The following is a 14,281-nucleotide window of genomic DNA, read 5'->3' as shown; positions in this document are numbered from 1 at the left end:
AAATGTTGAAACTTTAATAGTGACCAGTGTTCCTTGTAAGCCAGTGATGGGCAACCAGTGGGCTATTTGTGGCCTATCAGGGTTCTCTGGCTGGCCCACAAGACATTTTGTTTTTTGTTGTTAATGTGCAGAGTTGCCAGATTCCATTGGTTACTGTCCGCATAGGAAGAAAACTACAAGTATTACTTAAGTAACACACATGTAAAGCAAGGGCATGTGAAGTGCAGTCTGTGCTGATAACATTGACGTGTGCTCCCTCAGTCAGCACTCCTGCAAATTCTAAGTATGCAAGCGCAGTTAGCAAAACTACCCTATCCTGGGAAATCATCTTCATTATGACAATCTTGTGGCCCTCTGAGATGATAGAGGGACATTCATGCGGTCCGCTCACTAGCTTAGGCTGCCCATCACTGCTGTAAGCTGCATGCTTAGACAGACACCCAGGAGAGATTCAAATGCTGTCCAGCTGATTAGCAGAGTGCCCACCGCCGCCCATAGCCAGCAGCATATGTGGAGCACATCTGCACGTGCCTTGGTGCACATAACAACATTGATTCCACACATAGATGGAAAAAATATTGAAGGAACATTGACAGTGACCACTGTGTGATAGGATTTAAAACAGGGGCGGGGAACTGTTTTTGGATTGGGGGCCGTTGACCCACAGAAAAATCAGTCAGATAGGGGGAGGGTTGCACACAAGTGAGAAACAAAAACTACAACAAAAACCCCACCCCATTCTGATGTGCCCCCTGACTGACAAGGAGAAATACATTCTCCCCATTTCCTTAGTGCAGTGTTTCTCAACCAGAGGCATGAGTACCCTTAGGGGTACTCGAGAGAAGCCTGGAGGGTACTTCAACACAACTAGGGTTGCCAGGTGTCAGGTATTCTACCAGACAGTCTGGTTTTTGCGCCCTCTGTCTGGTAAAAAAAATTCAGAAAATACCGGAAATGTGCAATGTCTAGTATTTTCTGTTTTTCCGGCTGGGCGCTGGATGGAAGCCTGGAGGGGATGGGGGGAGTGGCTGAGAGGCGGAGCCGTGATTGGTGCTGGGAGCCTGTGGTAGCGTGCAAAAGCCTGGCAGGGACGGGGGGCCTCCCAGCCACTCCCCCACTGCCGCCAGGCTTCTGCACACAACCAGAAGGAGTTCCAGGCTGGGAGGCGGGGCCGGGATCGGCACTGGGAACCCTTGGTTGTGTGCAGAAGCTGGGGGGGGGGGAGGCGGGGCGTAATCGGCAGTGGGAGCCCTCAGCTGATTGCGTTTGAGAAGGAGTGATGCCTTGGGGAGGAGGAGAAGCCCTGTCCCTACTCCTGAGCGCTGTTCAAGCACATTGTGACGCCGTAGTCCAGGAGAGAAGCCCACAGGTGCTTTGTCGTTGCGTTTAGGTGCCTTCCATGGGCTTTCAGCCAAAACTGACTCGGGTGGAATTTCTGCTTCTTCCCACTGGGACACCCAAAGACCTGGCTATGAGAGAGTTACCTTCCTACCCATGGTTGCTCCCCCTTCCCCCGCCATTATGTTGCCCCGGCATCTGCGTCTCTCTGCTTTGGGTAGCAGGCGGCTGCTTTGCAGAGCAGGCTCTGCTGCCTCCCCATTGGTTCCCAGCTTGGTGGCTCTTGGTAGTAGCCACACAGGATGTGTGTTTGGTGTGGGTGGGTTTTTTTTTTTGCTTGACAAAGTTTTAGCCCATGTATTTGGCAACCCTAAACACAACTGAAATTTGGAGAAAACTGAATTTTTGTTTCAAGTTTTACAGCGCTTTCTTATTTTTGTACTTTTTAAACCCCAAAATTCTATCGCATGCCTGGCCACGATTAAGTTGTTTAAACACATGTGTTGCAATAGTAGAAAAAAAATTGTGTGTGTCTGAAAACTGCAAGTACTAGGGGTACTTCTAATTTTATTTTTCTTAAAAGAGGCTACTTATATATTTTTTTAATAAAAAGGGTATTTTATAGAAAAAAGGTTGAGAAACACCGCCTTAGAGCACCAGAGCCCTGTGGGTAGATGTTGTGTGTTCCAGCCCCATAGAGGGCTTGTGTGTGTGTGTGTTGGGGGGCTGGGGCTGATCCAGGCAAACCGGGTGCCACATCTGGCTTGCCTGGCCCTTAGGTTCCCCACCCCTGATTTGAAACAATGAGGAATCCTGTGAACCAACAGGCAGAGCCACCAAACTGTGTGGTACACGTGCATGCTGCTGCCCCCTTCTGGACAAGATGTGACACACTGAAGTGCATGTCAGTTTGCCTGCTAGAGGCTTGGAAAGAGAAGCTAGGCTCCGTTGCTAGTGGAGGTTCCTCTTTTGCTGGAGTGAATGAGAAAGAAAGAGATGTGTTGGGGAGGCCAAATGTTGCTGACTGCAGGCAAGAGCTCTTGGCTTCTGTAGTTGACCTGTGCCATTGCACGCAATAGCAATTTGCTCCACACAGGAGTAACCGTTGTGGGGAGCGTGAAGGAGCTGAAAGGAAGATGGTCCTTGTGCGGCTGTGACAGGGGGAAGGAGTGCAGGATGTTTTGCCGAGTTACAGCTCTACAATTTCTCTGTAATTGCTGACCCCTTGTTAACCCTTCAGGTCCCTGAGACGGTCTTTGGACTGCACCAAACAGAGCTTAAGAATCTTCATTGACCTGGGGGAGGCAGCCAAAGCAGCTCATGCCTGGCTGCAGGCTGGGAAGCTGTATTATCTCATGCAAGAGGACGAGCTGGTGGAAATGTACTTCCAGGTAAGGGGGAGGTGGCTGGAAGAGTCTGCCATGGCAGTTGTTTGCTGCTAATCTGTAAGGGTAGCTACCAATCACCCAGCCTCTCGTTTGCCAGGAGAGTCTTTGGAAAGAAGATCACAACTATGCAGAGGATCCCCTCACTGTTAACTGGCAAGCCATCAGCTGAAGAAGTGGCCACACTGCTATGTGTGGAATTGCACAGGCACAGTTGTCACATGCACAGCCACCCTTTCCCGTCACTGGGGTTTAGAGACAACCTGCTTGAAAGGCATTGAATTCGTCAGGTGAGACCAGAACTGGGATTTTTCAGACTAGTTGTCAGGGGTTAGGTGCCAAATCCTCTTGAAATCCATGGAGACTAAAGAGCAGCGTTCAAAGGGAAGTGATGAACGTCCCATTGCTTAGGATCAAGACCAGGCAAGGCAAAGCATTAGATCATGTAGAATAGGGAAATAACCCTATTTTGCCAGCTAGGAGGACTGCATCCAGGGGTCGGCAAACTTTCTGAAGTGGCGTGCCAAGATTTAACCCTCCTGCCCTGGACTGCACTGCTCTAGGCTCTCTCCACCGTGTGCCCTGCTCGGTCTCCTGATCTGGCCTCCGCTCCGGCTTTTCCTGTGGGGAGGAGAGGAGCAGCACGCATGTGCTTCCCTGGAAGTTGGATGTGGTGCGGAGCCTTGGGGCTTCCCCCGCTCCCTGCAGGAAGCCGGCGCCGGCTCCAATCTTGTAGGAGCTGGATTGCCAGCATGGGCTGGGGTCAGGGTGGCTGTGGGCGGGATTCAGGGAAATGGGCGTAGCAGGGGTGGGTGACCCCAGGGTGTCCAGCCCTGATGGAGGCAGGGTCCATGGTGCCCTCGCCTTCCTGCCAGGACCCAAGGCACCCAGGGACCAATGCAGCTTTGGGGCAGGGGGACCCCCCACGGGTTTTCCTCTCTCCTCAGCCATCCCTGCTCAGCCTCAGGGCCGCAGCTGGGGTAGCACTCCCCCTCACTTGCACCCCAGCACTCACTTGCATCCCAGAGTGAGCGACCCTCCTCCCTGCAGCTGCTGCACCCCATCCCGGCTCCAGACTGCCCCTGGGAGCTGGCTTAGGGATGCCCATTCCCCCCCGGGGCCTAGCTGCCCCCAGAGCAGCCCCAGCCTCCAGAGCAGCCCCACTCTGCCACGTGGCCCAGCTGTCCCCGGAGCACCCCTGGCCCATGAAGCAGCCGCAGCCCTGCTGGTCGGGCCACGTGGCTGCTGCGGAGCAGGAACCGTGACTGTGGTGAGGCTGCCACAGCAGGGACAGCCTCACCGCAACCCGGCTCCAGCTGCAGCACACAGGGTGGCTGCAGGCCATGCAGCCCCACTAGCCGGGATGTGTGCCACTCAAAATCAGCCTGCGTGCCACCTACGGCATATGTTCCGTACGTTGTTAACCCCTCATGTAGTAGGTTCTAGCCATGTGTAACTTCTACGGCTGCGTCTACACTGGCGCATTCTCACGCAAAAACTCTTCTAGAAGAGAGCGTCTACATTGGCATGTGCTTTTTGGAAGAGATGTGCTTTTGCGCTAGAGCATCCGTACCAGTGTAGACGCTCTCTTGCGCAAGAAAGCTCTGATGGCCATTTCAACCATAGGGCTTCCTTGCGCAAGAAATTCATGTTGCCTGTCTACACTGGCCTCTTCTGGAAGAGCTCTTGCGCAAGAGGGCTTATTCCTGAGCAGGAGCGTCAGAGTTCATACATTAGAATGTCAGCTTACTTGTGCAAGAACATGTGGCCAGTGTAGACAGGCAGCAAGTTTTTGTGCAAGAGCGGCCACTTTTGCACAAGATCGCACCAGTGTAGACACAGCCTATGATTCTAGCATTTGAACAGTGAAGGGGAAAACATCCCTAGATCTCTGTGGAAACATTAATTACAGGAAGCATTCTCCTTTAAAGAGACCCATCAGCCTCAGACTAATCAGCACAGAAGATTAGTCTGGGTTGCTAATGACATGATCTGCTGCTAGGTTGAGCAGTAAAGCAGCACTTGGATGTAGGTAGAATGGCTGTTCTGTCCCTAATTTTACAGCATCAAAACCCCTTTAAACTGGTGGGACTAGCTGGGACAGGGATACAGTGCTAGTAACAGAGGAGAGAAGCATTCACCTTTACGTCACCTGCATGAATCTACTCCTAGACAGTAGTGGCTGGAAGTTGTCAGTATCAGATGGCTGCTCAGTGACCCATGTGTAATGAATGGGTAGCCTCAGCCTACTTTCTGATGGTCAGGTGTTCACAGCAAGCAAATCAATGGCACCATCATCAGTGGCAGTAATTAATGCTGTGGCTGATGGGTTCAGCTGGGAGGCCATGGATTTAATGAGCAGTGGAGAGTGACCTCTCATTAAGAAAGGGACGTATAGGCTGAATATCAGGCAGCAGCTCCCAACTGTGCAGGTCTACCAGTCTGAGGGAAGATTATTTATGATGCTAAACATACAATAAGGAACAATCCTGCACTGGCTGGGAGATGGCCAGGACCTTATAGCCAAATTCATCAAGGAGGCAATTGGGTGTTGCCCACTGACATCAGTGTAGCTCCATGCGTTCTCTCCAACAATAAATTTGGCTCAGCTGGTCTTTCCCCTTTTGATTTTGAGTCCCCCATCATCCTCTGAGTAGGGATGTGAAGGACTGGTCGACTATCTGATAAGCAAATGCTTAAGAGATAGGCAAGAGGCAGCAAGGGGGGGAGTGGAGGGAGGTAGTTCAAAGCAGCAGCACCGTTTGAAGTCTGGGGCCAGACCCCAGGCTCCATGCAGCGTGCTGCCACTTTGAAATGCTGCATGCAGCCCGGGATCAGCTGGGGGCTCCCCTGCTGACCCTGGGCTCTGTGCAGTGCTGCTGCTTTGAAACGCTGTGGGGAGCCTGATGTCAGGGTCCTTGCGGCATTTCGACAGCGCCCACATGGAGCCTGGAATCAGCTAGGGACTCCCCAGCTGACCCTGGGCTCCACGTGGAGCTTTCACCTTTGAAGTGTGTAGCAAGAGCCCTAGGGGTGTTGCTACACTTCAAAGGTGGAGGCGCCCTATTGACTAATCGAATAGTTGATGCAAAATGCATTCGATTTGTCAATATTTAGCATCCTTACGTCTGAGGTAAGGGAGTCCTGACATGCCCAGCGGCAGGGTGGGGGGAAAGCTTGCACAGTTCCGCTTCCTACAAATACTGTTCTCATTTCTTTTGCTTCCCAGGATGTCAGCCTGGCACATCACACCTGCATGAAATTCATGTTCCAGCCTGAACATCAAACTGCACTCTTGTAACTTACAAATGCAATTACCCCAACTGTGCATGCATATGTATGCGTATGTTCTGTGTATCTAAATGCAAACAACCAGTTGGCCTCCCGATCGCTCCCTTCCATGCATAACTACTGCAACTGAGAATACAGACGATGGAGACATTTAGCTCGGTAGGCTTGGGCCTATGTCTCTCGTTAAAGTAAAAAACCACCCAGAGAGTCTATGGTGCTGCCTCTCCCAAGCTCTCACCCTGAGTCCTTCTCCTTCTAGGCAGCCATACAGACTGCACTGAAACCAAGGGACTTCTCCTTAGCCATGGACCTGTATGAAGAAGCTGGGGATATCTTTTTCAATGGCAACCGAAACAGGCACCAAGCAGTGGAGTATTACCGGGTATCTACCCAGCAGAGCATTGGCATTGGGGCAAACGGCCACAGGGAGAGCTCCAGCAGAGCGGCATGTTTCGGGGAGTCATTCAGAAAAGGCAATAGAGGAGCTGAAAGGCAAGAGGCGGGATGTGTCAGAGCATGAGACAGCAAGGAGGAGCATGGCACTCTGTGGAGCATGGCCAGAGGTGCAACACATCAGGCAACCTGGCTCTGAAGCCCAGACACACCCACTAAAAGTTGCTGCCCCAGTAAGAGCTCAGTTGTGAGAGGGGAGAGGATACCCCAGGGAGCCTGAGCTGGTGCTTTTCTGTCAGCTCCCAGGATAGACTGAGCACCCACAGAATGATGCTGTAAGCAGGAGAATTGAGTTCTGAGTCTGGCAGGCTACAGGCTGGGGGAAAGTGCTTGGGCTGTAGGGATGCTTCATGGCAGGGTGAACAGCCACAGGGGAATGTGCCAGTGAGGGCTGAAGCTATCTGTGGTACTTACACAGCTCCTCATACTAGCGTCTGCAAGGGTTTTCTCCAAAGAGGTAGGGAGGTGGTTTTAATTCCCATTCATAAAGGCTGGGACCAAGAGAGACTAAGTCACTTGCCCAGCTCACACAGGGACGCGTGGCAAAGCAGGGAAGTGAACCTGGCTTTCTGTCATCCCCAGCTCATGCCTTGGTCCCTTCACTGTTCTTCCCCTGTAGTCTGCACCATGGGGCTACTCTGTGTAGTGCAGGGTTTGAACTGGACCTGCCCAAGATAACTGTGGGCTATTGTCCCCTCTCTCCCCAGGGAGGTGCTGTGCCTTTGGCCAGGAAACTACAGGCCACCAGGACAGAGCTGCGACTGTTCAATAAGCTGGCAGAGCTGCACATTGGGCTACGGAGCTATGAGAAGGCGCTGGAATTTGCCACGCTGGCAGCCAGGCTCAGCAGCAGTGTAGGTGAGTGATCCCTCCCCAGGCGCCAGGAGTCTGTCCCCATGAGAGAGTGAGTAGGTGGGAAGAGAGGAAGGTCTGTCTGAATGTATTGGCCTGGAAGGTGAGTTGTTGCTGGATTAATGAAGCTCTACGTGGTCTTTCATTATCTCAGGATAAAGTCTGATTAAGCACGTGGCTGGGGGCTTGGCTGATGGTCTCATGGGAATGCCCAACTCTCCTTCAATGGCATGATGGACACCTGAGTTTGATGGGAAGTTTGTTGATTTGCTAAAGCCTGAGAAATTCTGGGTGGGTGTAATGTGGTTACTCCTCACTGCTCTGGTTCTTATTTCCCCATGTACCTCCTCACTCTGCATGGACGTTGTTTAACGGGGCAAGAACCGTTAAGGCCAATTCCAGTGTACTGCACTGAGCTGCAGCTTATGTCAAAACAGTCCGAGTAATCCCAGCATACCCAGAGAGTGATACATTGAATTACGTACATGTAGGCATTCATCCCCTGTTAACCTGTGCTGATGGTGACAATGATCCTGTTGATGGCCATGTCCCTGCTGGGCCATCTTTATGCCATTCTCAAATGTCCCTTATTCATAAATGCTCACTCTTCCCCTGACTGCTCGCCTATTCCAGAATTCCTTGGGATTCCTGGGCTCCTTGCTCAATTGCCCAGGAATGCTGGCTGCAGTATCATTGTAACTTTTCCCAGGAGATCAGCTGCACGAGGTGGTTGCATTTCACCGCCTGGCTGCGGTGTACTATTCCCTGCAGATGTATGAGATGGCGGAGGACTGCTACTTGAAGACACTTGCCCTGCACTCTCCTGTGCTGCAGGGTGCAGAAGAGGCCTTGTACTATTCCAAGGTTTACTGCCACCTTGGCAACCTGACCCAGCACAAACTGAAGGTGAGAAGCGGAGCCGTGAGGGCAGAGGACTGGACTGATGTCCCTTCCAGTTCTATGTTTCTGTAGTGTGCTATGCTGAATATAATGGTGTTGCTGGAGTATTAATCCCTCTGCCTGTCCTGGAATTCAGCTGCTAGATCCAGTGGCTGGGCCTGGTCCGGTTCCAGCTCTATCCGCTGGGCACTTCATTTCAAACCAGTCACTCATGTTTTCCCTTGTCCTTTGTGGTTAGGATGAACAAGATGCTGCTGCCTACTTCCTATTGGCTCTTGCTGCTGCCACAGAGCTAGGAGACCAGAAGCTCCAAGGTGCCATACATGCGAAGCTGGCTGCTATATACAATGCTCCCCTGTGGCTCAAGAGCCCGGACTGGTGTACTGCCTATAGGGGCAGGTGGCTGAGTGAAGGAGGATATGTCATCTGAGAAGCCACCTGATGGAATCCACATGCTCCAACATGGGAAATAGCTGAACCAAGTTATCTTCCTACCTCACTGCTGAAGAGCAGCCATTTGCTATGAGAGCAACAGCAAACAGTCCATGGATAGCGCTGCACCACAGCCTGTTCCCGAGCTGGGTTATCCTCGCACGTCAAACAGAAAGACCAGCTGTACGGGACAAGACACCCTCCTCTCAGCTCACAGGCAGACTGTGGTCTTGGGTCACCTGGCAACCAGGTGAAATCATCAGCCTTGCCTTGCCAGTTAGTATCACTAACAAAGCACGAAAGCAGGAAACCCCCCCACCAGCCAGACCCCACTTCCAAACCACACTCCCTGCGTGTGCTCTGCTACATGTAGGATGCTAAGTGACATCTCAGTTACCCGCCTGAGTTAGGATAGACCCCAAGTCCAGTGTTTGAGTGCATGTGATGGCGGTTATGGGACTGACCACTAGATGGCACTCCAAGAACGCAGCTGACTGGGGAATGCACTGACACCAATGGTGGGAAAGTGTGTATGATCTTCAGTCTGATGCTCATCTCAGAGCCCTTCCAGACTGGGACTAAGCAAATGGGCCTTTGGGGGCCATTGGTGGGAGCTTTGGCTCTCATTCCAGAAGTATTTTAATGTGTCCAATTGCAAATGTGTTATTTATTTCTGTATTTTCTCTTTGGTCTGCCTCCTGTGTTGGGGGCAGATGAGCTGTCTGGATGCCACACGCCCACCGGCTCCATTATAAAGTATCTGTCATACTAAGCACAACTCACTTCTTCTAATGAGAGAAAAGCGAGATGTTTGTTCCCAAGATTACTCCAGCGCCTATGTGGGTACAGTACATAGGTGGCAGTTTCCCATGCGAGAGGGAGGAACTGTCCCCACTAAAGCCACAGGCACAGGGGCAGACGGGATTCTGACTTTGCAGCATGAAGGGAGTAGGCGGGCAGGTACCATGTGTAGGTACCCGACACTTTCTGCTTGCACAGGTGAGGCAATTGCTAAGCTACAGCCCATTGTATGAAGTTGCAACGTGCACCCCCAGTCACACCTAGAAGGTGTGCAGGGATGATGTGCCTGGGCCATCCCCCTCAGCCACACTGGCCTTGCCTCCTAAGGGCTGTGCTGCACCAATATGCTAGATGGCAACCCAGACTAGCTTTCAAGGGACTGCACTAGGTCTGTCTCCATACTGGCACCTACTGGGAAGAGGGGGGTGGAAGAGGCTGTCTTGCCCAGCCTTTTCTCCCTCTCCTCAGCCCCTACACATTGGGGGTATGTCTACACTACCCTCCTAGTTGGAACGAGGTGTACCGGTAGTTCGGAATAGGAATCCTAGTCCGAACTACCTAGTTCAAGCCCTGTGTAGCCGCGCTGCACGGGGTTCGAACCAGCGGGGTTTTAAAAATGGCGGCTCCCCGCTTATGCAAATGAAGCCCGGGAAATTCAAATCCCGGGCTTCATTTGCAAGTGCGGTATGCCTACATTACCCTCCTAGTTCGAACTAGCGGGGTAGTGTAAACATACCCTGGGACAGTTCCATTTTGACCTGGGTGTTTCAGAAAAGCAGGGGAATTGAAAGCCTCCATGGGCCTCTGGACAAGGTATGGGGGGGATGGCTCCATGCTCCTGGTGAGGCCAGGGCCCCAAGCAGAAAAAGCATGGCAGGGGACAGCCATCCCTCAGTGCCGGCCAAACCACAGCCCTCGACCCTCAAAGCTGCCCAGAATGCACAACGCTGCACTCCAGTGGTGATTTAAACAGCCTGGGTTTTGGACCCCACTGTTTCTATAGTAGTGGCAGTGGCCAAGAGCCCTTAGTCCCCTTTGCATAGCGACGCCCTGGGGTAACTGCCCTCTTTGCTCCCCCCGTCCCTGTCAGTGGGCCTGCAGAGAAGTGACCAATGTACCATCACACAAGGAACAGCGACAGTACTGGAGGTTGTTCTGCTGCTGGTTTCTAAATACAAGCACCTTTCCCTTCTGGAGGAGTTCATTGCAAAAGGAAAAATCTCTCTGTTTCTTGAGCCCTTAATGCTTCTTTGCATCCACTTCTTACCAGGTATTGTAAGAGCGGTCAAGGCGGGCGGGAGGTGAGATTTCAAGAACCAACAGGTTTCTGGCATTCTCATCCCTGCCTGCCTGTTAGACATGGATGAGATGGAGAAGGCCGGGAAAGTGGGTACATTTCTGGTGCCCAGAAAGCAATGGGAGGGAGGTGGGGGCAGGGAGGGAAGGATTGGGGAAGGGGAGTGTAACACACTTGCTGTCTCCATAATGCTATAATTCTGTGCTGTTTCCAAAGCCCCTGGAATCCCAGGGCTCTCCTCAGGATCTTCTTCACAAGCTGCACAAAGCAGTCAGCTCTGTTCGAGGTGTGGGAGAGCCATGGGGGATGAAGGGGGAGGGTAGGGACAGGGGCATGGCAGCCGCTGTTCTGCCCCAGCAGCAGGGAGCAGAAGTGACTGGCAAATCCCAAGTCTGACAGTGACCACCTGGCCTGCAGAGAGGAGCGGCTAAGGGTCATTCTGTGCAGGCACTGCCCATTGCACAAGTGGCAGAAGGGTGTGCTGTGAGATGGCAGGGAGGAACAGCCAGTCCCTTTGGCTAGGTCCCATGATACCAGCCGGGAGAGAGGGAGTGTTTCTGTGAGGGCCCGTCTGCCTGCAGTCCGAGTTTCTCTGTGTTTTGTTAGGCCAGTAGAACAGGGCCCATTGTGACCCAGTAGCTGCACTGGGCACTGGAGAAGTACAAAGACACTTTGGAGTGGAAATGGAACAAACAGGTAGGCGAGTGCCAAGTGTGCCCAGCTACTGAACACTTACGGGTGACTTACCGTCTGTACCATAATGCAGCACTAGAGGGCAATAAATCACAGTTCTGCCAGGCTGGCTCTGCTTAGTCCTGATTCAAAACAAACAAGATTTTCATTTTTAATTTATATGGATTTAGGAGCAGGTGTAGTGGAGGGCTAAGCTGCTGAGGCCCAGTGCTTCAGGAACACCTGCAGAGGGCTCCGTGTTTGGGCAACAAGAGGCCGATCCATCCAGCCCGGCTGTCATCAGGCACGCTGTTGAGAGCATTTTCATACTGTTTTTATTTGTTCATAAATCCTAAACAAATGACAATTTTTCTCTGCCGCTTTTTGTGAGCCCAGCTTTGTTCTCACTCCGGGTTGCATGAAGCATCTGATGATATGGCAATGGATTGTTTTGTTGCCTGTTTAGCTGAATGTGACCAGTCAAGGCCATTAGCCTGCCAGCCCCGCCCTGGGGATAGCCTGGAGAGGGATAAATCCTAATCCCATCCAAAGCACTGCAGGCTCTGAGAAGAGCCTTCAGCAGACTGCTCTCTTCCTCTTGCTACTTTTTATTTTCTACATTTCAGTGGGGTTTGCCACCCTGACTAGTATTGCTTCTGTCAGACAGTGCCTAAAAAGGCCCTTCGGTGCACTACCATGAGGGAGGAAAATGGGATGGGGGGGAGAGTTGGGGAGTTGGGTGTCTGTTTATGGCAGGGAAATTCTAACATCACTTGGGCAGCAGAGGACGATCAGAGCTTTCCCATGACATTACACAGAAAATATAGGATCTGTACAATGGTAGCTGGATTTTAGCTTTGGTTCCTCATCCGGTTCTTCTTAAATCTTCTAGTTGAAAGTCATGTGAAGTGCAGAGCTCCCTGGATCAGACCTCAAGATGATCCAGTATTCTGGCTGGAGGTTAGAGCATTCTGAAGGATGCTCTTAAAGAGCCCGATTCTCATTTACATTATCATCACTCTTGTAGTGCAAGGCTGTGTCTAGACTGGCAAGTTTTTCCGCAAAATCATCTGATTTTGCGGAAAAACTTGCCAGCTGTCTACACTGGCCGTTTGAATTTCCGCAAGAACACTGACGATCTCATGTAAGATCGTCAGTGCTTTTCCGGAAATACTATGCTGCTCCCGTTCGGGCAAAAACCCTCTTGCGCAAATCATTTGCACAAGAGGGCCAGTGTAAACAGCACAGTACTGTTTTCCGCAAAAAAGCCTGATCACGAAAATGGCGATCGGGGCTTTTTTGCGGAAAACCGCATCTAGATTGGCCACGGATGCTTTTCCGCAAAAAGTGCTTTTGTGGAAAAGCATCCTGCCAATCTAGACGTGCTTTTCCAAAAATGCTTTTAACGGAAAACTTTTCTGTTAAAAGCATTTTCGGAAAATCATGCCAGTGTAGACGTAGCCCAAGTGTAAGGTAACATGAATGCACTTTAAGTGCCACTGGTATTTCCAGAGACTTGCAAAGAGATTCTTGTCTTCCAGGACACTCCGTCATGCCTCTCAGCCTTTCTAGATCCAAAATAAGGCCCATACAAAATCACATATGCAGAAACATCAAATGTTGTCCCAGTCCTTTCTTTAGAGGCAATAACTTCCTACAACCTCAGCATCAGGGGTTTGCATTTCTGGTGTTAACCATGTTCAGCAATAGATGTGAGAGCGCCTCGGGTGTGGGTTCAACAGTGGGGCTAAGATGAGCGCTGGGACCTGAGAGAGCTCTGCCCTTGGTTTATCCCTGGCTAGATTTCACCCTGAATGCGCAATGGCTGCTTTCAGATCCTGAATCATCTACGCTATGTCTACACTACAAAGAAAAGTTGGAAAAAAATATGCAAGTTGCGAACCACAATTTGCATATCTTTTGCTGCTTTTCTTCTGAAAGAGGCTTTTCCGACATTTGGCCCATCTACACAGGGCCAAATGTCAGAAAAAAACCCTCTTTCAGAACATCCCGTCTTCCTCATAAAACGAGGCTTACAGGGATGCCAAATAAAGCATCTGCTTTTCTGATTTTTTTTTTCAGAAAAGCAGACATGTTCCTTGGTATCCTGTAAAAGCTCTGTAGTCTAGACGTACCTAGTGTGAGACACTTGAATTTATTAGCTTATGCTGGTCTTTATTTGCATCTTTTATTACTGATCAGTGTTTGTATGGTGGTTGTGCCCAGACGCAGCTGTTAGGCCCCTATTGCTAAGCTATGAACATGAACATTGTCCTTATGTCATGAATGCTCCAGCCCCAGAGAGTGCAGTCTCACTATCACCGTTCACATTTCTTCTTGTAGAAATTAAATAAACCTCAGAACTGGTGCAAAGTAAATTGCCCTTGGGAAAAAAATCTTTTCACTGTTAGTTATCTAAGGTCTTATTTCTAACACAGGTGAGAAAATGGCCAGGTCAACAGCTGTGTTAATCAGTGTCGTTCCACAGAACTCCATGGCATTTTGCTCCACCTGATAATCTGGCCCGTGATTTGCAACCTGACATGGCCCCTTTAAATCACAGTGAACGATTCAGTGCTGCCTGGGAAAAATAAATAGCAGAAAGACTCTCCTGGGAATGTCCCATGTAGCCACAGTTCCCTTCCCCCCTCCCCTGCTAAATCTGGGCTGCTTTCCTAGCAGGATGTGAGGTCATGATAGCCAGGGTTAACTCAACTGAACAGTAATTCTTGGAAATAAAACGAAAGTTGGAGAGTTCAGTCACTCCCTGGAGATACAGCAAGATACAGCAAGTCTGCCTTCTGCCATACCAGTGGCAGTTGCTGTGGCTGTGGCTGTGGCTGTGGCTGTGGCTGTGGCT

The 14,281-nt window shown here is 51.0% G+C and overlaps 1 protein-coding gene across 9 annotated transcripts in view; it reads left to right on the top strand.

Moving 5' to 3' along the window:
- SH3TC2 (SH3 domain and tetratricopeptide repeats 2) overlaps positions 1 to 9,423 on the top strand; it is a 35,965-nt gene extending 26,542 nt beyond the window's left edge. For 6 of the 9 annotated variants that reach the window (XM_075900244.2, XM_089769525.1, XM_006138117.5 and 3 more), the window contains 5 exons: positions 2,579 to 2,729; positions 6,274 to 6,396; positions 7,175 to 7,325; positions 8,029 to 8,225; positions 8,458 to 9,423. In XM_075900244.2, coding sequence (XP_075756359.2) covers positions 2,579 to 2,729; positions 6,274 to 6,396; positions 7,175 to 7,325; positions 8,029 to 8,225; positions 8,458 to 8,649 — 814 coding nt within the window. In that variant the 3' untranslated portion in view covers positions 8,650 to 9,423. The other 3 variants (XM_075900241.2, XM_075900243.2, XM_075900246.2) reach the window with 3 other exon arrangements.
- Positions 9,424 to 14,281: the final 4,858 nt, after the last annotated feature.

Source organism: Pelodiscus sinensis, chromosome 16 (assembly GCF_052426305.1).
Source record: "Pelodiscus sinensis isolate ZL-2025 chromosome 16, ASM5242630v1, whole genome shotgun sequence".
NCBI lineage: Eukaryota > Metazoa > Chordata > Testudines > Trionychidae > Pelodiscus > Pelodiscus sinensis.
The sequence above is the reverse complement of the archived record's forward strand: the minus strand, read 5'-3'. Positions and strand labels throughout refer to the sequence as shown.